The sequence below is a fragment of the Colossoma macropomum genome, unplaced genomic scaffold, assembly GCF_904425465.1.
Source record: "Colossoma macropomum unplaced genomic scaffold, Colossoma_macropomum, whole genome shotgun sequence".
In the NCBI taxonomy this organism is placed as follows: Eukaryota; Metazoa; Chordata; class Actinopteri; order Characiformes; family Serrasalmidae; genus Colossoma; species Colossoma macropomum.
In genome coordinates this window covers 5,293,555-5,317,875 of record NW_023494809.1, presented here as the reverse complement: position 1 = coordinate 5,317,875, position 24,321 = coordinate 5,293,555, and the positions used below count along the sequence as shown (strand labels likewise).

The 24,321-nt window shown below is 40.2% G+C and overlaps 1 protein-coding gene across 1 annotated transcript in view; it reads right to left on the bottom strand.

The window, feature by feature from the left end:
* LOC118798842 (SREBF chaperone) overlaps nt 1-20,195 on the bottom strand; it is a 48,567-nt gene extending 28,372 nt beyond the window's left edge. The window contains exons 1-7 of the mRNA XM_036558419.1: nt 19,999-20,195; nt 12,282-12,482; nt 6,694-6,814; nt 4,375-4,532; nt 2,410-2,618; nt 1,139-1,244; nt 208-380 (exon numbers count right to left, since the gene is read on the bottom strand). Of these exons, the coding sequence (XP_036414312.1) occupies nt 208-380; nt 1,139-1,244; nt 2,410-2,618; nt 4,375-4,532; nt 6,694-6,814; nt 12,282-12,403 (889 nt within the window). The 5' untranslated portion in view covers nt 12,404-12,482; nt 19,999-20,195. The remainder of the gene's footprint in view (nt 1-207; nt 381-1,138; nt 1,245-2,409; nt 2,619-4,374; nt 4,533-6,693; nt 6,815-12,281; nt 12,483-19,998) is intronic.
* Between the last annotated feature and the right edge of the window lie 4,126 nt (nt 20,196-24,321).

Genomic DNA, 24,321 nt, shown 5'->3' with positions numbered 1-24,321 from the left:
GAAACAATAGAAGCCATATCGCCCCCTACACTTCCTGTAGTGTATTACAGTCTGTCAGAATGACTGTGTGGATCATATGAACATTATAGAGCTTTTTAAATGAAACAATAGAAGCCATATCGCCCCCTACACTTCCTGTAGTGTATTACAGTCTGTCAGAGTGACTGTGTGGATCATATGAACATTATAAACTGAGGTATTTCTTACGTGTAGAGAAGTAAATGTAAGCGAAAAGGATGATGTAGGTGGTGACGAGTGGGATGAGCTCAGCGATGCCGATCTCCTCTTTAAAATGAACGTGCACCATGTGATCCTCCCGCAGAGTGCAGTTCACTGAGGGGTGGAGCTGCTTCAGACGAGCCCGCAGGCTGGCCACGAACCTAAACACACACACACACACACACACACACACACACACACACACACACACACACACACGTGTTTAATTAGCATTACAGTCTTCCTTGATTAATAAACCTATCAACCTGTCTATCTGTAGTGGCCACAAAAGTATTTGGACACTGACACAAAAAAAAAAGGTTCACAAAACGACACTTGTTTCAGAGAAAAACATTCGCCACGAAATCCAGCATCCATCAATCCTACATCCTCGACAACAGAGAATGGTTGGTCATCCAAATCAATGAATTCCATAATATTTCAGCTATGCTTTGCTCTTTGTCTGTGGATGGTGAATGTTTCCATCATTTCCTGAACTGAGTGTACAGATGGCGCGGACGTACGTTCCCTTCTGCTACTGTTTTGCTGTATTCTGTGAATCGAGTCATGTTTTTCAGGTGCTATCTAACCTGCAGTGGGGAAGTTCTTGGGCGTTGTATCTCTTCTTTAACAGAGACTATAAATCTTCTAACATTCCAGACAGAAACTGTGAAATAGTTTCACATGGCTGATATTTTCACTGCTATTTGAAAAGGTCTGTGCTGACGGCTGCAGGAGAGCGAAGGAAAAAAGCAGCACTTCTTAAACCACCGTTTCTGATTTTTATTTCCATTAAGATTACTTATGAAGTCTTAGACTTTGATACTCAATTGTAGGCATGTTTAATCTTTTTTTTTCAGTCAAAATGGGGAAAAAAAAAGGAAAATGGCTGAAATTTGTAGCGTCCCTAGAAGCAGACCTGGCATCGTAGCTGCTGAGGGCGATGGTGATGGTGTAGGTGACCACTCTCTTCCTGCTGTACAGACTGACCCCTGTGTTTTTCCCTGGGACACCAAACAGCAGGTCTGAAACACACAAACACTGTTATTAGTATTCATTAAAGCTTTTTTGGTCAGTATTAAACACAAATAATTGTATCAACTAGATCAAACAAAATCATTATAGAACTCGACATTTTAATTTTCATGATGCACTGAATCATTTAGAATAATAATCAGATTAAATCACTGTGAGCTCAGATGTTTACTAGACTGTGTTATTGACTGTGTAATAGAAATTATTTATTGTTATTCATTTAATTTATTTGATGTAAATATTTCTATTCTACAACTTGACAGGTTTCAATTAATTTGTAGGAAGCTGGAAAAAATCAAAAGAAATATTAGATGTGTGTGAAACGATAAGTGTATTTGATAAGCGGTGGTCAAATGATGTTCCGTGCCTGATGACTCTCCGGACTCCACTTCCCACAGCCCCCTTGACCAACACATGATCGTCACATGCGTTCCATCACCCAAATCCTGGACAGTCTCCAAAAAGCAACTCACCTGAGTTTTGATTTCTTTCACTCGTGTTTATAAAGTCGCTGCTGTCGGAACAAAACCTCGTAACTCCGTTTTTGTCTTTTTTCAGTTTTTGACATAATTTGAAAATGCCTGTTGTCTTTTACATTGTGTGTAAATTTCATGATGAATGGACCAAAAGAAACGGTGCAAAATGACTTGGAAAAATTTCTGGTTCCATTGACTTACATTAAAAGTAAAGTATGTTTTTCCTTCTCCTGTAAAGTACATACATACATACATACATATATAAACACGTTTTATATAAACACATATATCTCCCTTTGTTTCTCATGTTTTGTCTTTTTCGTGTTTGACCCGTTTTGTTGTGTTTATCTTTTTTTGCCTTGCCCTTTTCTTGTAGTCTGCCTGATTCGCTGTGTTTCGGTTTTTGACCCCAGACTTTTTCTCAACTAGGTTTTTACCTCGTCCATGTATCTGCCTGTTCCGCTCTCGGTTTTGACCCGGCCCGAATTAAGTACTTTGCCTTTAAACTGTCCATTCAATAATGAAGTCTTTTCTCTATTTTATATCCGCGAGCGTCTGGTTTGTCACAGCCGCGTTACACAAAAAGTTGAAACATTGGCAAGAACATCTTAAAACACCATCTAGCTCAGAGTTTTACTTCACACTGGCCTCTGGCTGGTGGTGTCACTTCCTGTCTCACCTTTCAGCGTGGCGGAGGTGTGAATGCCTTTGGGCTCGTGCTGGTGGACCGTCTTCAGGATGTCGGGGTCCGAGTCGAACAGGTCCCTCCGATTCTGCCAGTAGTTGCCGGGGGAAACCAGCAGGCAGCCGTGTTCAGGTAGAATGGACTGCATGCGGCGTAACCCCGGCAACAGCTCTGTCACCTGCAGACACAACGTCTCCAAACTCCTACAGGGAGAAACACACCAAACACACACAGAGGGGAAGGAAGGAGAAGAAGATTGTATAAGATGATTATAATGTTGATTCTGAGATCATTTGAGACCTAAACATCAAGCCAGACCTTCTTTTTGAGTTTGTGTGTGTGATGCTAATATGTAGAGACGTACGACGTGGTGTGAAAAACTCCCGACCCAAAGCCTCTGACTTTAAAATGATCGTTTCAGGCTTCGCAGGGCGACTCACAGCAGCTCCGCTCACCATATTTTAGCCTGTTTTTATTCTCCTCACTCAGCAATGAAACTTCTTTCAGTTTTAACAACAATGCCTTACATAGTGCAGCTTTAAAAGCATTATTGTGCTAAAATCAGAATCACTTTAATCAGCAAATCTCACCCATATTTTTGTCCATCAATAGTTGATTCAATGATTTATTAAAGGGCAATTCCAACAATTTTGCTAATTTTCTACATAAACAATTGAGATGTAAACAGAGTCATTCAGAGTGGTTTGGTGTGAAGAGAAACTGACCACTGCCGTTCGAGAGAAACTGAGTCAGAATTGTTCACAGTGGTGGTGATAGGAACCAGACGTCTGAAGTATTTAATGCCTCTTAAAGCTACATCACAGCAAGTTTCTAATACAGGATAGTCGCAGTTATGCTGCCTGACGTCTGAAACACTGTTTTCTACAATAGTTTTAAGAAGGTTGTGACCTAAACTTTTTTGTGAGGCAAAATAGTTCCCTTTTTTAATTTATCTCTATTTTTCCATCATCAACATTCCATATAAACTCAGAAGACTCGTGTAGGTTCACTGGTGGTTTTGGATAGTAAATAAAATGTCTATATTTGTGTTGTAGTCATGGCGACCCCTGGTTCTTATCACCACCACTGTAAAGACATCTGAACCATTTCACACCAAACCACTCTGAATCAATGTCTACATCTTAACGATTAAAATATGTAATAATAAAAAAATTAACTGAAAAATGCAAATAAGGTATATACTGTCCATTTTATTCGCACCTATTAGTTGAAAACAGCATGGATTTATGTTTTGAGACTGTGTGAGATTACACAGCCTTTTCAGCTGATACAGAGTTTGATCTGCTATTTGTATTTTCCTTCATAATAAACCTGCACAGGTAAGATTTGTACATATTTACTACATAGGTAAGATTAACATACGCGGCCAATTAAAACTACAGTAAATGAGCAATCAGTTCATTTTAGTGTGTGCATAATGTGACATTCTGGAGTGATACGTTTTGTTTTTTTGCCTACTTTTGCAAAACTTTATAGTGGTTTTAATATTGACAGCTGTCTGATGATTTGGCCACTTGTTATTTTATTACAGCGCAATGAAATTACATATCTGATATTTACCCAGTGCAGTCTGAACACTCTGAACTGATACTCTTTGTTTTATCAGACATCTTATGTGAAATAACCATTTTATAGGGTTATGAATTTGCTATGATTTCATAGAGCTCCAACAGGTCAGCATGGTGGATGTTATTTATTAGTATTAATTTAAGTGTAATGTTAACATAAACAATCACAATTAAGAAAATGCATTAGTGTTTTATTATTTTAATTAATAATTAACGTTAATTATGTGCCACATTTCTGCATTACAATATCAACATTTTTAAATGTCTCATCCCCACTGCGCAAATATTTGCATATTCATGGTTGTACAGTCAGTGTGTTAAAGACCTTAATCGAGTGAAACACAGATTTACAGCCCTGCTAGTCGCTGACCTGTCAGTGTAAACATGGTTGCGGATCTCCTCCAGTAAACTGAAGACTCGGCCGAGCGGAGAGCGGAAAACATCGACGGGCACCAGGCTGCTGTCCCACGGAGACACGGCCGCCTTCACCAGCACCTGCTGAATATACGCCACCGGAGGCCCCTGATACTGCAGCACCGAGCACACAGCACAGAATTAATGACATATTCATCAGACACACTAACAGTGCTAACACAGCCACAAGTTGGCCTGACATGATTTGCATAATGCTAAGCGAATGTAAATGCAAGGCACTACAGTCATATGCAAAAGTTTGGACACCCCTGATCAAATTAGTAGCTTTGTGAAAATAAGTTCACACTTTTTTGCATTTTCCTGCAAATTTTAGTGCGCAATTTTATTTGCTGGTAACAAAACTCTAACATTTTGTCCATTGTTTGTTTAAAATATGCCAAAACTACAACGGCACAAAATAGGCGCCGAATACTTAAAGACTGAATGGGACACATGGGCTGTAGAGGATGTGCAGCTTATTTCACTTAGAAGATCAACAACAACATGGAATTTGACCAGCGGCGCCCAAACTTCTGCATACAACTGTATGTTATTACATAATTATGAACTGTATCTAGTGTCCTGGGCATAATTCAAGACCACCCTTCATTTATTTCATTTCCAGAGCCCTTAAAGCACAACTATCCAGTGTGTCGCTATTTCTTTCTTTCCCTATGCTGTGTAAATGTGTAAACAGATATACTTTATTTCTACAGTCTCATACGTTAACGTGTCTATTTTATTTCTATTTTCTGCATAGTATATGTACGTTTATGCGCAATTATATGTCCTGCTACCCTTCGGGATCAATAAAGTTAGTTCTTTCTTTCTATCTATCTGTCTGTCTGTCTGTCTGTCCGTCCATCCATCCGTCTATCCATCTGTCTGTCTGTCTATCCGTCTGTCTATCTATCTATCTGTCTGTCTAGCCGCCTGTCTATCTACCCATCTATCTATCTATTTGTCTGTCTGTCTAGCCTTCTATCTACCCATCTATCTGTCTATCTATCTGTCTGTCTATCTATCTGTTTGTCTAGCCGTCTATCTACCCATCTATCTGTCTGTCTGTCTGTCTGTCTCTCCGTCTGTCTATCTGTCTATCTATCCATCTATCTATCTATCTATCCGTCTGTGTCTATCCATCTGTCTATCTATCTATCTGTCTGTCTGTCTAGCCGTCTGTCTATCTACCCATCTATCTATCTGTCTGTCTGTCTGTCTGTCTATCTGTCTCTCCATCTGTCTATCGGTCTATCTATCCATCTATCTATCCATCTATCTATCCATCTATCTATCCATCTATCTGTCTGTCTGTCTAGCCGTCTGTCTATCTACCCATCTATCTATCTGTCTGTCTATCTATGTATCCATCTATCTATCGGTCTATGTATCTATCTATCTATCTATCTATCTGTCTGTCCATCCGTCCGTCCATCCATCCGTCCGTCCATCCATCCATCCATCTATCTATCTATCCGTCTGTCTGTCTATCTATCCGTCTGTCTGTCTATCTATCTATCCTTATTCCAGCTTCCATTCTTTTCAGGAGACTCACTTTCAGCTCCTCAAAGAATCTGCAGACACACCTCCAAAGTTCAGTCTTAGAAGCTGGTTGATCATTTTCTGAAGTAATCAAACACATTCAGTGGTGTTGAGGTCTGGACTCTGGGGTGGTCAGTCCATCGTTCAGCTTCTTTGTTTGATGTGTCCGTCTCCTTTTCTCAGTGAGGTTCTTCTTGATCAGCTACACATCCTTTCAGACCCACAGCGCTGAGTCGTCTTCTCACAGTGGAAGGATGGACAGAAACACCTGTGGATGTTTTCAGATCTGAAGCAGCTTGATTTTCTCCTCTCTCTCAGAGATGAAAGCTTCAAGTGCTGTTTATCTGATGGGGATGTTTTGGGGTCGACCAGGTCTTCCAGGTGGTTGTTAGGAGTCTCGTTTTCTCTGCAGCTTTTATTTTTTTGAACTCCAGTTTTGGAAACTCACTTGTCTTCCTCTGACATTCTCCTTCCTTATAGAAGTGTATTATCATATCTAATCTCCTCAGGAATATCTCCTTAAAAACGAATAACTGTGGCTGTTTTGATTGGAAAATAAATGAAGTGTGGTCCCGGACATTTTAACAGTATACAAATGCCATAATTAAGTCAAACCTACAATTATAGTTCTAGACTTAAGATCAAGTACAATTACAGGTCTAGAAACAGCAACACAACTCAAACACGAACAGAGAGAGCTGCGTGTAATGCGCTTTTATTTTAAGACAGATACCCAATCAGGACGCTCGCCCAGGTCACCCTGAGGCTCATGGGAAGGGACGGAATAATCCTTCACTCCGGCGGTGAACTCCACAGGGCCTGTTCCTGGAAGAGGCAGCTTCAGCAGGGGGTAACTGTGAGAGAGAGTGAGCAAGAGAGAGAGAGAGAGAGACAATGAATGAATGAATAAAAGAAGAACAATGAGCCATAGATGAACATTCCTGACCCCAGTCTACTACATATTTTCAGTGTGGGAAGAACAATTGTGTCCGTTTAAGCTGCATACTCCCCACGCACGTCTTAACAAAGGAGGAGGGAGCGGCCAGGGCGGCGAGCGTTCGTGTATGAGAACGAACAAACCAGGCTCCCCGCCGTCTCCAAGCAAAAGTTTAAGAATTAACCAATGACTCACACCTCAGTGATGAGTTCATGGCCCCCTGCATTGCCACATTCTGTTCTAGCACACAGTATTCAGATCAGAAATCATAATTCATCCCCTTCATGTACAACCCCATTTCCAAAAAAGTAGGGGCGCTGTGCAAAATATAAATAAAAACAAAATTCAATGATGTGCAAATCATTTAAACCCTGTATTTCATTGAAAGTAGTACAAAGACAACACATCAAATGTTGAAACTGAGAAATCTTTTGAATTTGATGGCAACAACATGTTCCAAAAAAGTTGGGACGGGGGCCTGTTTACCACTGTGTTTCATCACCTCTTCTTTTAACAGCACTCTGTAAGTGTTTGGGAACTGAGGAGACGCTGCTGTAGTTTAGAAAGTTAAATGTTTTCCCATTTTTGCTTAACATAAGATTACCATCCCTGAAAAAGACGTCGTCTGGATGGCAGCATATGTTTCCAAAACATGTATGTATTGTTCAGCATTAATGGTGCCTTCACAGATGTGCAGGTCACCCATGCCATGTGCACTAATGCCCCCCTACACCATCATGAACACTGGCTTTTGAACTGTGCACTGCTAACAAGCTGAGTGGTCTTTAGCCCGGAGGACACAGTGTCCATGATTTCCAAAAAGAATTTCAAATGTTGATTCGTCGGACCACAGGACACTTTTCCACTTCCTCTCAGTTCATTTTAAATGAGCTCAGGCCCAGAGAAGGTGGCAGCATTTCTGGATCCTGTTTATATACGGTTTCTTCTTCACGGCCAGCAAATACTGGTTTTTGGCCTTGTCTGTGGCATAGAGATTTCTCCAGATTCTCTGAATCTTTTAATATTATGTACCGTAGATGATGAAAAGCAAAAGTTCTTTGCTGTTTTACGTTGAGAAACATTATTCTTGAATTGTTGCACTATTTGATTGCACAGTCTTTCACGGAGTGGTGAACCCCTCCTCATTTTTACTTCTGAAAGACTCTGCCTCTCTGAGATGCTCTTTTTATATCCAATCATGTTACTGACCTGTTGCCAATTAACCACCAGGTGTTTTTTTTTAGCATTACACAACTTTACCAGCCTTTTGTTGCCCCGTCCCAACTTTTTTGGAACGTGCTGCTGGCATCAAATTCAAAATGGGCATATATTTTTCAAAAAAACAATAAAATTTCTCAGTTTCAACATCTGACATATTGTCTTTGAAGCATTTTCAATGAAATATGGGGTTTAAATGATTTGCACATCATTGCATTTTGTTTTTATTTACATTTTTCACAGTAACCCAACTTATATATACACACCACACACTTGCTAATTTGGTCCCACTTTTTTACACCTGTATTTTGATTTTCCTCTTAGTTAATGTCTCAGTCTCCTTTTTTTAATTGTCAATGTGTCGACTGTCTTATTGTTTCCTGTTGTATGTATATTTACATTTGTATGTTCTAATACAATAAAATGTCAATGGGAAACAAAGAAATCACAATTCAATTCCATCTTATAGCATCACTTACAGTGGACAGCCGTACACGTCGGCACAAAGCAGCTTTCCAGAAATCTGACTCTTTATGAAAATATTCAAAATATTATGACAACAGCGCTTAAAAAAATATTTGTCCCAGTCCTTAAACTGCTTAAACTACAAATGTGTGTCAGACTCGGGATCAAACTTCACGGTGGAGATCTCACAGCCCACCTCCCACTTTAAACACATTTCACCTGATTTTCCTCTGATTTAGTTCGTCTCCTTACTGTGATCTTCACTACTTTCACAGCCTCGTTATGTAATCTGGCTCGAGTGTGGAACTTAACGGCACATAGACAGTGAATCGATTCAGGAAAGCGATTTTAGAGCAGCTGAGATGTTTTTATATATTCAGTAGTTCAATGTACAGAAAAGAGTTTAGACCAAACAGCTGAAGTGAACATCTGGCACAGCATGAGAACAGCTCAGTGTGGAGTTCATACAGAGTAAAAAACATCCGAGCTGCTCTTCAAGAATTTTAATGACTAAGCTAATTAAAGCAGAACTTTAAACTTAATTTCTGACAGCAGATTATTTAATTATAGCCTATTCATTTCTATTGTTTTATATATTATTTGTCTTTGATCAAATGCTGGCTATTATTCTCTTTATAGTTTTATCACCATATTATAATTATTTTACTCTGCACTTTGGGTGAGAATTTTGTTGGGCTTGGGTTGGGCTCCGACTCAAAACAAACAAAAGAAATGCTGGATTAAAGCTCTACATGACATCGCAAACTTAACACAATTCAAAATCAAACACTGGCACAATTCAGTATTATTTAAAAACAAAAAATGCTGAACAGAAAGCAGGACTGCAGCTCGAGAAAAAAAATACATATGCCCATCTTTTAATCAATTTGTTTGAGTTGAACCTGCCATAACATAACATAATGTAACATGAGACACGTCACTGATCCAGACTCCATGCCACGTTTTACCATGAACCTGCAGCAACTTCAGTCTCTAACTGTGTGAGCAAATAACATTAACTGTTTGTTTGACTAAAATGTTGTTTAAACACAATACTAACAAGAATAATGATAATATTAAAGTGAAATAAAAGCTCTTGTATAGGAATCTGTATCGGTATCGGCAGTTGTGTATCGGAATCGGATCGGAACTGAAAAAAAGTGGATCGGCCCATCACTACCGATTACATTCAGCGATTCAAGTTTTTAAGACAAACTACACCGTCTTCAAAGTACGTTAAGATGTAAACAGAGTCATTCAGAGTGGTTTGGTGTGAAACGCTCTGTTCTAGAGAAACTTACAGAGTCAGAACTGTTCACAGTGGTGGTGATAGGAACCAGACGTCCACCTCTAAAAGCTCCCTCACAGAAAGTTCCTACATGAAATGGTTATGAATTCACTGCCTGATGACTGAGACACTGTTTTATGATAGTTTTGAGACGATTTTAGTCTAAAACATACGTTTAAAACCCATTCTTGGTGGAGGGATACATGCAGGGCGTTGCAAGGAAAAAGAAAACTTATTTTTTCACACCATCATCAACATTAAACATAAAAACTCAGAAGACACGTGTAGGTTCACTGGTGAGTCTCAGCCAGCTGCGAGTTCAGTCATGTTTATTTGAGCGTGGTGAACGTGAGCGGCTGCAGCGGGCCTGCAGGACTGAAGTTGGGAAATCCAGCTCCGGAGGACGAGCTCTTACGCAACCGGACATTTCTCATAACGGTGGGAGGCCAAATCACACAGGTGCTGTTTTCACTGACTAAAACCAGAATCACCACATTACTCTCTCAGACAAACAGCAGGAAGAAGCTCAGCAGAGCTGCAGCCTGAAGCGGCTCTAAATTACAGCACTTAACGTTAATGTCCTTCACTGCAGACGCCTTCAGCAGAATCCCTGCACGTAACCCACACAGCAGGAACACAGCGAGCTTCTCCACAGGGGATTTTATCCGTTTCTGCTGTGAAAAGATCCACATTTTAAATAGACTGTACTTAAATATGGGAGTGAGGAAATATTTCATACTGGTATGAATAAAGAAATGCAAAAAAACTAGCATTTTTTAATGTGTGCACATAGCACACGTGGTGATCTGTAGACGGCTGAGTTGACTTAGTGACTTATATTTTCATTTTAGACTGAATTGGTGGTGAATTGGAATTTGTCTTTGCATTTTAGGATGATTTAGTAAATTGTCTGTGTTTAAAGCTGATTTAGTGATTTATCTGTGCATTTAGGCTGAATTTTCTGATTTCTCGGTGCATTTTAGCCTCATTTAGTGATTCATCTGTGCATTTAGGCTGATTTGGTGATTTATTGTGGGGGCAGTCTGGGCTGGAGGTTAGGGAACCAGCCATGTGACCGGAAGGCCACCGGTTCGATTCCCTCAGCCGACAGTTTGTGACTGAAGTGCCCTTGAGCAAGACACTTAACCCCCAACTGCTCCCCGGGTGCCGTGGATAGGGCTGCCTACCACCCCGGGCAAGTGTGCTCACTGCCCCCTAGTGTGTATGTGGTGTTTCACTGCACGGATGGGTCAAAATGCGGAGGTGAAATTTCCTCATTGTGGGACTAATAAGGGTCACTTACTCAAAAAACGTAATTAATTATTTGTGCTTTTAGGCTGATTTAGTGATTCATCTTTGCATTTTAGGCTTATTTATTAATTGATCTTTGTGTTTCAGCGATGTGACGCGGTATCTATAAACACAACTACAGCACACAATGTCAGAAACTACATAAGCAGGTCTAATAATCAGCTACGTGTGTGATAATGAGAAATTTGTGTAAATTATCACTTTAAATCCCAGCTTTGTTTGTGATATGAGAGCAGCACCGCCTCCGTTCCTGGAATCTAAACTGTAACACTGTTCTCGTCCTTTGGCTCTGCAGACTCGACTAAAGTCACTGTACCTTCACAAAGGCCGGCTGTGTTCGTGTTCAGCTGGACACACAGACCACTGTCCCTCAGGGTCACTCTCTCTCTCTGTGGGTCAGCTCTGTCCTTTAAGCTCCATGCTGTCCAGGCTGTTTTTGCTAACTGTGGCTTAAAGAAGAGGGAACTTTTCAGGCCTGAGAAACTGAGGTTTCTCTTCCCTTGTTCTCATGATGACGTCTGTTTCGTCTGACCACGTCAAAATCTTTTGTCCGAGCCCAAAATTCTGTTTGACCCAGATAAAAATTCTGTCCAGGCCTGACAAGAAAGTCTGTCCAACCCTGGCAAAATTCTGATTCGCAAACAGTTTTGTCCGACCAACAAAATTCTGTCCGACCCACACCGCAGCGTGGAAACCTGTGTCCGACCCTGAAAGAAAACTGTGTCCAGCTACGACTACAGTGCAAAAATTTCTGTCCAACCCTCACAAATTTCTCTCTGACCCCAACAAAATTCTGGCCAGCCTTGACCACAGCTTGACAAAATCCTTGAATGTATTCAGAAATTCCGAAAAATGTTCTGCAGCATAGATAAACTATGGCACTGTGGGCCTCAATGCTAACAAGACGAGTGATTCCACTGCGCTAAAGTAAATATAATAAACAAGTCAAAAATAAAGTAGGGAGAGAAACTGAGGCAGAGCTAATGCTGCGTGAAATGCTTTAAATGAGGGAGGCGAAAAAAACAAAGGTGAAATTTAAACCCAAGCAAACCCGACAAATCCCATCAATCCCAGGTCCCATGACTCCAGGTGTGAGACTCACCAGCAGGTGAGGATGCTGGCGGAGGTGAAGAGGATTATGGGCACGGGGTACGATGCGCAGAGCAGGCCGTGCCGGTAGAAGGCGGCCGAGATGTTCTGCCGGAGCCGCTCTCTGACCGTCATCCTGGGGGGCGGGGTCAGCTGGCGGCCATCCGGCCTGCGTGCGCCGACAGGGCGTGGCCACCAGGGGGCATCCAGGGACCTAAACAGCACGCACACACAAACACACACAAAAATTATTCAGAAACGTTCAGCGTTCTAAACCCTATTAAAACGACAGCAGCAAAATACAAACAAAAATATATACACCCAGTGTTTTGTCATATTTATGTTTGTAAATGCTCCAAATGCAATTTAGCCAAGAAACGAGTGCGAACTGTGCTGGATATTAACATCGATGCAGTTGAATCATCAGCAGATGCATTTTACACCCCTAAAATGCACACATCAATCACTCACATAATGCATGAACACAGCAATAACCATCATTATGATGAAACTTCCTTGTGACGAGAAACATCAACCACAGGATGAGGTTTAGATATTAAAAACACACACACACACACACACACACACACACACACACACACACACAGGGGAAAATAAAAATCAGTCATTCAACAATCTGGCATCAGATTGAGAGATAAAGCCACCTACGAGCACAAAGTAATACTGGACTTCACCTCACAAGCTTTCATACATATAATACTGTGTCAGTCAGAGTCCACCCTTCATTTATCTCATTTCCAGCCACAACAGCCGTTAAGTACGTAAGTTATTCATCTTCTCATACAGAAATACACAAAAGGTCTAACGTCCACAGAGACCTGGATGCATTTCATCATGTGCTACATGCAATACAACCTGCGTCAGGAGAGCATGCTGAAATAAAATCCAACCTGGAAGCTGCACAGTATCAAACTACAGTAACGTAACCCACCAACAGCCCCTCACAGAGTCAACCCCACCTACTCACGCCATCACCTTACTACCTTACTGTTTAAAGGAATACCTCACACAAAAGCACTGCTACGGCTAACGATGAATGGAAAACAGCAGCGTTTCTGGCCATGATATTGGTCATTCAATGCTAACCAGCACCTATTTGCATTGGAAGCTTAGCCATGCTGGCATTTCTGATCAGCCATTCTAAAAATCTTTATAATTATTTTATATAAATCTTTATAATTCTCCATTATAATTCTTTGTCCTCACGATTTAAGTTAATTGTTAATTGTTAAAGCTCAAATTTCACCACAATTCAATTTGACATTATCTAATTATTTTGGTACGATTCTTATTAATGATTCATTATGACAGCTGGGGGGGTAATTACTTAAACACACCACACACACACACACATATATAAATATATACATATATATAACGTGTGTATATATATCGCTGCTGTCGGAACAAAACCTCGTATCTCCAAAATGGTAACTTTATAGGAGAAGGAAAAAACTTTCTTTACTTGTAATGCAAGTCAATGGAACCAGACTTTTTTCCAAGTCATTCTGGGTCATTTCTTTTAGTCCATTCATCATGAAATTTACACACAATGTAAATGATAACAAGTATTTTCAAATTATGTCAAAAACTGAAAAATGTCAAAAGTGGAGATACAAGGTATATGTGTGCAGACAGGAGAAACTTCCAGAAGGTCAACCATCACTGCTGCAGAGTGGCAGAGTGGCCAGACAGAAGCCTCTCCTCAGTAAAAGACATGAAAGCTGTCTGGAGTTTGCAAAAAAGCACCTAAAGGACTCTCAGACTGTGAGAAACGCGATTCTCTGGTCTGATGAAACCAAGATTGAACTCTTTGGCCTCAATTCTAAGCGTCATGTCTGGAGGAAACCAGGCGCTGCTCATCACCTGCCCAATACCATCCCTACAGTGAAGCATGGTGGTGGCAGCTTCGTGTTGTGGGGTTATTTTTCAGGAGTTGAATGGAGTGAAATACAGAGATATTCTTAATTAAAACCTGATCCAGAGCACTCGGGACCTCAGACTAGACTGAAGGTTCACCTTCCAACAAGACAATGACCCTAAGCACACAGCCAAGACAACACAGGGGTGGCTTAGGGACAACTCAATGTCCTTGAGTGGCCCAGCCAGAGCCCTGGCATGAACCAATCAAATGTCTCTAGAGAGACCTGAAAATGGCAGTCCAGCGATTATCCCCATCCAACCTGACAGAACTTCAGAGGATCTGCAGTGGCAGAAAATCGCCAAATCCAGGTGCGCAAACCTTGTGGGATCAAACCCAAGAAGACTGGAGGCTGTAATCACTGCCAAAGGTGCTTCAACTAAGTACTGAGCAAAGGGTCTGAATACTTATGACAGTGCAATAATTTAGTGTCTCCTCGTTAATAAAGTCGCAAAAAATTCTGTTTTCACTTCGGCATTATGGGGAACTGAGTGCAGAATGATGGGACAAAACGGATTTTAGCACAAGGCCGCAACAAAATGTGAAAAAAGTGAAAGACTTTGCGAATGCGCTGTATATAAAACAACGGTAGAACCTTTTTTTGGTGCTATATAGAACCGTATCAACACATTCTCCATTAATCTGAACCCTTTCAAGATGCAAAGAACCCTTTAATCATGCAATGGATTCTTTCACGGTTCTATATAGAACCATTTTTGTTTAAAGACTTTTTTAAAAAGCGCACCTTCCGTGTTTTTACACCTCTACTATGGATGTGCTGCTTTAACAGGCGGCTCCAGTGGTTTCTGTGATTTAAACAGTGTTTCTTTTGTCGGTTCTCGTTCAGTCGGCGCGGCTCTCCGGAGGATAAACACTCTCCCTCAGGCCAAACCTCCAGAGTCACCACCCTCCACACACTCCTGTAAATACACACACAACACCCCCATTCATCTCCGACCAAAACAGCGCAGGTGGAGACTCCGCAGAGCGTAAAGAAAACTGACGAATGATGGGAGGAAGATAAACGACGCAGGTGACAAATTCAGATCAGCAAAAATATTCCACTTTTCATTCCCTGCCAGACTACAATCAGAGACAGAACAGCCCAAATCAACACTCGGGTAAAAGAACTGACACTTCTGTAGAAAATCTGTCCTTCCTAGAACTTCCCTGATGAGCTAGTTATTGATTAGGTTCTAATATATAAACACAGTTGTACTGTAAGGCATAAAGGTAGCACATTAGACTGACCACACTGTTACAAAACAATATATTATTTTATTTATTTACTTATTTTTTCCTTAGTTCATTGTTATTTCATTTGTTTTCCCTCTTTTTTACTTTATTTATACATCTTTGTAGAGTCTGTGCTGGTAAATGTTCTATTCTTTTTTAATCACATTTTGCTGTATTATGTTTTCAGGCAGTTTATTCATTATTGTATTTTGTTATTTTCTTTTGTTTTAACTTCCAAAGTTCAATAAAAATATCAACATTAGATAGTACACAAGTAAGACTACCTTCACAAAGAACAACTTGAGCAGAAATACAAAAGCAGCAGGTCACAAATCTACTTAAGTACTGAGAAACTTATAGAACCGCAGTGGAACTTCTGAGTGCATCCAGCACTGATCAGCAGAGGAACTGAAGACTGTACAGTTCTATTTCTCTCTTTTTTGGGTTCTTTTGGGAAAAATAAAACGCTAAAGCTCCCGAGTTGGAGGTGCGACCAATCACAAAGCAGCACAGATGTTCTCACCATCAAAACAGAATAACAAACACAAAAAAGGAATTAGTAACTAAATACGAACAGATAAAAATGTAACTGAGTAAAAAGTAAATTCCTTTCCTCGCCAATGTACTTTTGAGTAAAACTCAAAGTATTATGACTTGAAAATACTCAGCAGAGTACAAATCCACCAGTACTTTACTGAAGTTCATGTGCTTGAGTAAATCACTGCTGTCAGGACAAAACCTCGGGTCTCATTTTTAATATTTTTACTTCATTTGAAAAGGTCGGTTTCTGATGGGTCAAAATTTCATGATGAACGGACCAAAGGAAATGATCCAAAATTGACAGAGAAAGAAAAAAACTGAGGAAGAGGCTGAACAGACAGGTTAGGTTGGAGGTGCATTTTTCAAAATCAATAAAACCGTAACTTGTCCAAACTGCATGTCAGGCTGTTCTGCATTCCACGCTTAAATAAGCTGTTTTGAAACACACAAATTCCACGACGCACCCAAGACTTTAGGGCTGCGCGATGTGGGCTGAACACCAGTGTACACAGCTCTTTATGGCAGTTATAAGAGGTCTCACTCTTTAAGGCGAATTCACACAGCAGCTGAATTAACAGGGTAAGCGGCCCTCGAAAACTCCGCTTGTACGGCTTAATATATAGACTAATATATCCATATAGATATGAATATATAATGATATTTGTATCAAATGTGTTACTTTAGTGCATAATTCACATTTTTCCATGAAAACTCAGGCTCATAACAATAATAGTAGTAATAATAATAATAATAACAACAATAACATTATATTATTATCATCATTATTATTATTATTATTATTATTATTATTATATTTATTAGTAGTAGTAGTAGCAGTAGTAGTAGTATATTTGTATCAAATGTGTCACTATAGCGCAGAATTCACATTTTCCACGTAAAACTCCGGCTAATAATAATAATAATAATAATAATAATAATATGTCCAATTTGTATCAAATGTGTTACTTTAGCGCAGACTTCAGAGTTTATTATCATCAACTTCGCCCACTTGTGGCATCACCATGTTCGTGCTGCCTCCTGTCACCGGAAATCTCCAGCTCTCATTGAAAACGAATGACCTCCAGCTGCCATGTCGCGTTGGGTCACTGCTGGTGTGAACGCAGGGTCAGCGATCCGATCGTAATCCTGGTTGTGTTCACACCTGGCTCTTCAGCCGAAGTGAAATCCAAACATGATCCAATCACCGATGTTAGTGTTAATGTAAGGTGTAAATGGGCCCATTTGAAATTCCGGCTTCCCTCCCCCCACAGTAAACCCTCCCGTAGCCGTGATTACGGTCTTTTCCTGCCGACAGCGTCGATCCGTTTTTAATTACAGACTTCTGTCTTATTAAAAACCCTCTGATTGAGCCACTCAGCCCAGCACAGAGGGGTCACTCTGGGTCAGAAACCTGGCAGCCGCTCAGCACCTCAGTCACCGCTCAGTCACTGAGCTAATCCAGGATTGAGCTGCTCAGAAAAGAACAAACGACACAGACGACATTCGCTCAGAGTGAAGCGTCACTCCGCTACACTCCTCTCCTTCAGCGCTCGGGGAGTAAAAACACACACTGCAATCGAAAGGTGGTGATCCAGCTGTACCGATTTCGAAATAGTGGAATTGATTACAATAAATTATAAAATATTTCTGCGCCAAAATAAAATTCTTATGCTATTTGTAGTTATAATAATATTATATTAATATATTTATTATTAATTATTATTGTTATTAAAAATAACAATAATACTATTAAGCTTGGTGTATTGTTTTTATTGTGTATATTCCTATATTTGTGTATTCAGCATATGTTTAATAATAATTCTGAATTTAAGTGGAGACTCACTGTACTGTTTTGAATTGTAAGAGAACAGCGGTGAACAGATTAAAGCCTTGAGGGACAGAAATATAATAAAAACAAGAGTGTAAATATGCATCATGATGCACTTGTCTGAAGGTGGTGATTCAGAAGCATCAATCATGTAATATTATGATCGATTAGAACAACACTGAGTAAAGCAGATATTCTTTTTTGGCCACAATAAAAAAATTCAATGTAAAAATGAATAAATATCCTGGCGTATTGTTTTAACTGTCTATATTCCACTCCAATGCAAACAGTGCCTTTAGTTACATCTGTGTATTCTGTATATTTCCAAACTAAACTTTGATACATACAAAAATAGCCAAATCTAACTGAATCATGATGATTAAACAATGCAGTGAAGAATAGTGATCTCTGTCAAAACTGCCACACAAAGGATCACTCATGCAGGTTCTGTGGTGCAAAGCTTATCACTGATAACACTTAGAGTTCCCGCTAAGATCTGCTACGTTACAGTTTCCTGAAACTGTAAATGAATGGATGAAATACGATCTGGTCTGCTGTTGGCTCTCCACAGTTCAACGCAGCACATGCTGGTCGTCTAAATACTGCACTGAAAGCAAGGGTCACCCATTCTTCCAAGCCTTCAAGTGTAAGAGGTACACATGCATATATAACCACATTTATCAAATAATAATAATAATAATAATAATAATGCAATTTTTATTAATAATTTCACTTTCATGTTTCCACACTTCACTATTTCAGCCTTTGGAATGCAACAGTTAGCCAGAGAGCTCAGCTACAGCTTTCCAAGAGAGGCTCTTAAAGGGCAGTTCCACCAGTTTTTCAAAATTACTACATAATTAAGTGGTTAAGATGTAAACAGAGAGGTTCAGAGTGGTTTGGTGTGAAACGCTCTGTTCTGGATAAACTTACCGAGTCAGAACTGTTCACAGTGGTGGTGATAGGAACCAGACGTCCACCTCTAAAAGCTCCCTCACAGGAAGTTACTACATGAAATGGTTATGAATTCGCTGCCTGATGACTGAGACACTGTTTTATGATAGTTCTGAGAAGAATTTGACTGTAAACTCCATTCATGGTGGAGAGATACACTCAGGGTGTTGTGAGGCAAAACAGTCCCCAAAGAAAATGTATTATCTCCGCTTTTCCACTATTTTCCATCATCAACATTCCATATAAACTCAGAAGACTCGTGTAGGTTCACTGGTGGTTCTGGATAGTAAATAAAATGTCTATATTTGTGTTGTAGTCATGGCGACCCCTGGTTCCTATCACCACCACTGTAAAGACATCTGAACCATTTCACACCAAACCACTCTGAATCTCTCTGATTACAGCTCACACACTGAATTATGCAGAATTTTTTTCTGAAAAATCGGTGGAGTTCCCCTTTAAGCATTACCTTCATTAGGTGGTTAGGTAGCGTTTGGTGCCAAATAACATCATTAAAAGCGCCGGAGCACTAATAAAATATACAGATTAATAAATGCAGTTTGCACAACGGATAATTTAACAATAATAATATAACGAACTTTAATAATAACAAGCTTTCTCGAATGAGCTGCTAGCTGGCTGTGCACAGTTCAACACCAGCTCCATTCAACCTTCATTAGCCAGCTAGCGGTGAGCTAACTACACAAATAAGCACCTTTTTAAGCAAAAATATATATAAATACATATTTTGGCGCGTATCTGGCGAAAACAACAAGAAAAACAAACCGACATTTACTGCTTGTTCAGCCTTACCCTCGCTAGAAATGTGTGCTAAGCTAAGCGACAGGCTAGGCTAACGCTAAGCAAAGCTACTAAGGTAGCTGATTTGTAAGGTTATGTAGGTGAGAAATAATAACAGCTGACCATTCTTGGGATTTTTCTGACCATTAACGTCATTAAACAGTCCGTTTTGACAGATAACAGAGGTTACAAAGCTAACAAGCCCGCTTGCTGGGCCTGAAGACAACGGAGCTGATTCGAATTTTCCGTTCCACCTTAAATGGTGTGGCTGTGCCGTTCGGTTACATTGTGGCGCCCCAGGCGCCAGAACGTAACTGCTGCACCATTTAAGGTGGAACGGAAAATTCGCGTAAGAAGCTAACAACTTCTGCGAAAGAAGACATAAATCCCAACCAATGCCCGTATATGCGTTTGATTAAAGCTGCTTACCCCAACAGCTAGTTCTCCTCTTCCACTGTGGACGTTTTTACCCGCCGTTCAGCTGAAATGTCCAGCTGGTGTTAAAACTGACCGGAAGGTGTTAAAAGTACAGACACTACTTTGACAGAATCATGTCAGCACTGGGACAGAGAGCGGAGCATGTATGCAACTACAACACGAACCCTCAACTTCAACCCCATCACGTCTAAGAAAGCACCAACCTCGACCTCTATCGGCCACAGAGGGGATATTATTTATTCAGCCATATTTCAGCCTCATTTAGAGCTCTGGAACTGCTGCTACACAAAAAGATGGTTCTTCAGGGGTTCTTTAGTAAAGACAGTGGTTCTGTACAGAGCCATGAACACTCAAATGCTTAAAGTGTTCTTCAGAGTGATGGAGAATGTGTTGTGTATAAGGTTCTACATAGAACTTTGAAGAACCCTTTCACTATGCAAGGAACCATTTAAGCATGCAAATGGTTCTTTAGGTGTTCATCGTTCTATATAGAACCGCTGTCTTTACTAAAGAACGCCTGAAGAACCATTAGCATGCTTAAATGGTCCTTTGTGTGGTGAAATTATTCTTCAGAGTGATTGAGAACGTGCTGTATATGTTTCTATATAGCATGATGTCAAGCTTGTAACAGTAGACGAACCCTTTTTGGTGTTATATAGAACCATATTTGCATGCTTAAATGGTTCTTTGCGTGGTGAAACTGTTCTTCAGATTGATGGAGAATGTGTTGTGTATATGGTTCTACATAGAACTTTGAAGAACCCTTTCACTATGCAAGGAATCATTTAAGCATGCAAATGGTACTTTAGGTGTTCATCGTTCTATATAGAACCACTGTCTTTACTAAAGAACGCCTGAAGAACAATCTGCATGCTTAAATGGTTCTTTGTGTGGTGAAATGGTTCTTCAGAGTGATGGAGAATGTGTTGTGTACAGTTCTATATAGAACCATGAACACTCAAAGAACCATCTGCATGCTTAAATGGCTCTTTGCATGGTGAAACGGTTCTTCAGATTGATGGAGAATGTGTTGTGTATGGTTCTATACAGCACCAAAAAGGGCTTTTCTACTGTTACAAGCGTGACATCATGCTATATTGAACCATATAAAACTCACTCTATCCCATCAATCTAAAGAACCATTTAAGCATGTAAAAGTTTCTTGGAGTGTTCAAGGTTCTATATACAACCATTGTTTTTAATAAAGAACCCTTGAAGAACCATTTTTTTAAGAGCGTAACAAGATTCACTTCATCACCGTCTTTACTAAAGGCTTCATGACGGCACATTTCACACGTTTGAGTAAAATAAACTGTAGCACTGTGAGGTTAAAAGGCCCCAGTCAGAGTTAAAGGGCCCATATTCTAGAATTTTATATAATATTCCTCCATAAGGTCCCTTACAATTAAACAGGCTGTTAATACAAGACTGGTAAAATGTAAATGAGCTCTGTTCTGATTGGTCACCCTGAATTGTGCCTCATTTATCAAGCAGCCTGGGCAGAATCTCCTCATGAAGTATGTATACGCATACATTTGTTGGTTTTCATGACATCACAAAACAATAAATTCAAAACAGGCTGTTTTTGCAGATTATATTTTCTATTGAGGTCTGGGAGGTGAGTTTAATCAGGTTTACGTACTGCATGAAACTCAATCATTCCTAAAGAAAAAAGTGAGGAAAATTAGATTTTTCCATGATATGGGCCCTTTAAAGTGGAATTCCACAGATTTTTCAAAATTTCTGCATAATTCAGTGTGTGAGATGTAAACAGAGAGATTCAGAGTGGTTTGGTGTGAAATGGTTCAGATGTCTTTACAGTGGTGGTGATAGGAACCAGGGGTCGCCATGACTACAACACAGATATAGACATTTTATTTACTATCAAAAACCACCAGTGAACCTACACGAGTCTTCTGAGTTTATATGGAATGTTGATGATGGTAAAATCTGAAATAGTTCGTTTTCTTTGGGGACTATTTTGCCGTACATGTACGTCTCTGCCAGTTAATAACTTTTAAATAATACGTTTCAGATAAGAATCTTCTCAAAACTACTGTCTCAGTCATCAGGCAGTGAATTCATAACCATTTCATGTAGTAACTTTCTGTGAGGGAGCTTTTAGAGGTGGACGTCTGGTTCCTATCACCACCACTGTGAACAGTTCTGACTCGGTAAGTTTCTCTAGAACAGAGCGTTTCACACCAAACCACTCTGTTTACATCTTTACCACTTAATTATCCAAAAATTTGAAAAACTGGTGGAACTGCCCCTTAGTACCAGATTAAACCTTCAGTAAACAGCATTTGGAAACATTTACTTCTATTCACTGGCTGCGAAGCAGAGCCTTACAAACGATAAATCATGTAAACAGGAACTTAATCAACCAGTGAAACTTAAGCAAAAACAAACTTTCAGTGCGACTGAGCTCGAAAACAAACTCTGATAGTAAATTTAAACATATAGATATGAAGACACAACACTGTCTTCTACAGTCGTATGCCAAACTTAGAACCCTCCAAGGTGTTGATTTCCTAAGTTCTAAGTGAGAATAAGAACACACTTAAATGTAGCATTTTTCACACATTAACATACTGGAAATATGTTAAATTCAGTAAATAAACAGTAATTGTGTATTAAAATGTGCAGACGTGTCTCTGTAGAGGATGTGTAACTGATTCTCACCTAGAATTTGACCAGAGGTGCCCAAACATTTGCACATCACTATATGTGGATGGTGAAGCCACTACAGCCCAGACTCTCACTCATTTGAACAGCTCCCCAATGTACAGTAATGGTTTATTTTCTGTATGCTTTACATGCTTTTTACAGGACAAATATACAAGCATAATCAAACATCAGGAACTTTAGGGGAAATTATGTCCAAAATTGCCCGGACAGCCCTTCTAATGAGTGATTTCAGCTTTTCAAGCCGACCGATGACAGCAGCGGGAATCACAGACAGACTGCATGTATCACACTGGCTATCAGAGTCTCATAATCTGAGGTCCAGTCCCATTTCTTATTGTCACCCCTACACCTTGTTTTCGAGTGTCCCCTTGCTCCTTGGAACTGAGTTACAAGAGGTAGTGGTTGAAATACTTCCCTCCAAAATGGGCCCCTCAAATTAAAATATGCCTTCAAATAGGGTTATTTGAAGGCAACAAGAATCAGGACACCCTACACCTAGACATGAACGCGCAAAACAGAGGGGTAGGGCTGAGTGGTAGGGGCGAGGGGTGAAATGGGATTGGGCCTGAATTTTCCTTTAAAGCTGCAGACGATGTTTTTACCGTGTTTGTGCTTGGTTTTGCAAAAGTTATGGCTCATATTCTACTGTTTTATTTTTTCCAATATGTTAAACTCAGCAAATTAATAGAAACCATGCATTACAACGTGCAGAAAAAACACAATGTTTAAGTGTGTTCTCTGCATTTTTACTAAGAATTTCAACAGTATCTAACATGAACGGGCAAGTTTAGAGATCGCTGCCCAGATAAACAGTTTTCATGTCTGATTTATACACAGTGCTGTACACCGATCAGGCATAACATTCTGACCACCTCCTTGTTTCTACACTCATTGTCCATTTTATCAGCTCCACTTACTATATAGGTGCACTTTGTAGTTCTACAGTTACAGACTGTAGTCCATCTGTTTCTCTGATACTTTGTTAGCCCCCTTTTACCCTGTTCTTCAGTGGTCAGGACCCCCATGGACCCCCACAGAGCAGGTACTATTTGGGTGGTGGATCATTCTCAGCACTGCAGTAACACTGATGTGGTGGTGGTGTGTTAGTGGGTGTTGCGCTGGTACGAGTGGATCAGACACAGCAGTGCTGCTGAAGTTTTTAAACACTGTGTCCACTCACTGTCCACTCTATTAGACACTCCTACCTTGTCAGTCCACCTTGTAGATGTAAAGTCAGAGACGATAGCTCATCTGCTGCTGCACAGTTCGTGTTGGTCATCCTCTAGTCCTTCATCAGTGGTCACAGGACGCTGCCCACAGGACGCTGTTGGCTGGATATTTTTGGTTGGTGGACTATTCTCAGTCCAGCAGTGACACTGAGGTGTTTAAAAACTCCAGCAGCACTGCTGTGTCTGATCCACTCGCACCAGCGCAACACACACTAACACACGACCACCACGTCAGTGTTACTGCAGTGCTGAGAATGATCCACCACCCAAATAGTACCTGCTCTGTGGGGGTCCATGGGGGTCCTGACCACTGAAGAACAGGGTAAAAGGGGGCTAACAAAGTATCAGAGAAACAGATGGACTACAGTCTGTAACTGTAGAACTACAAAGTGCA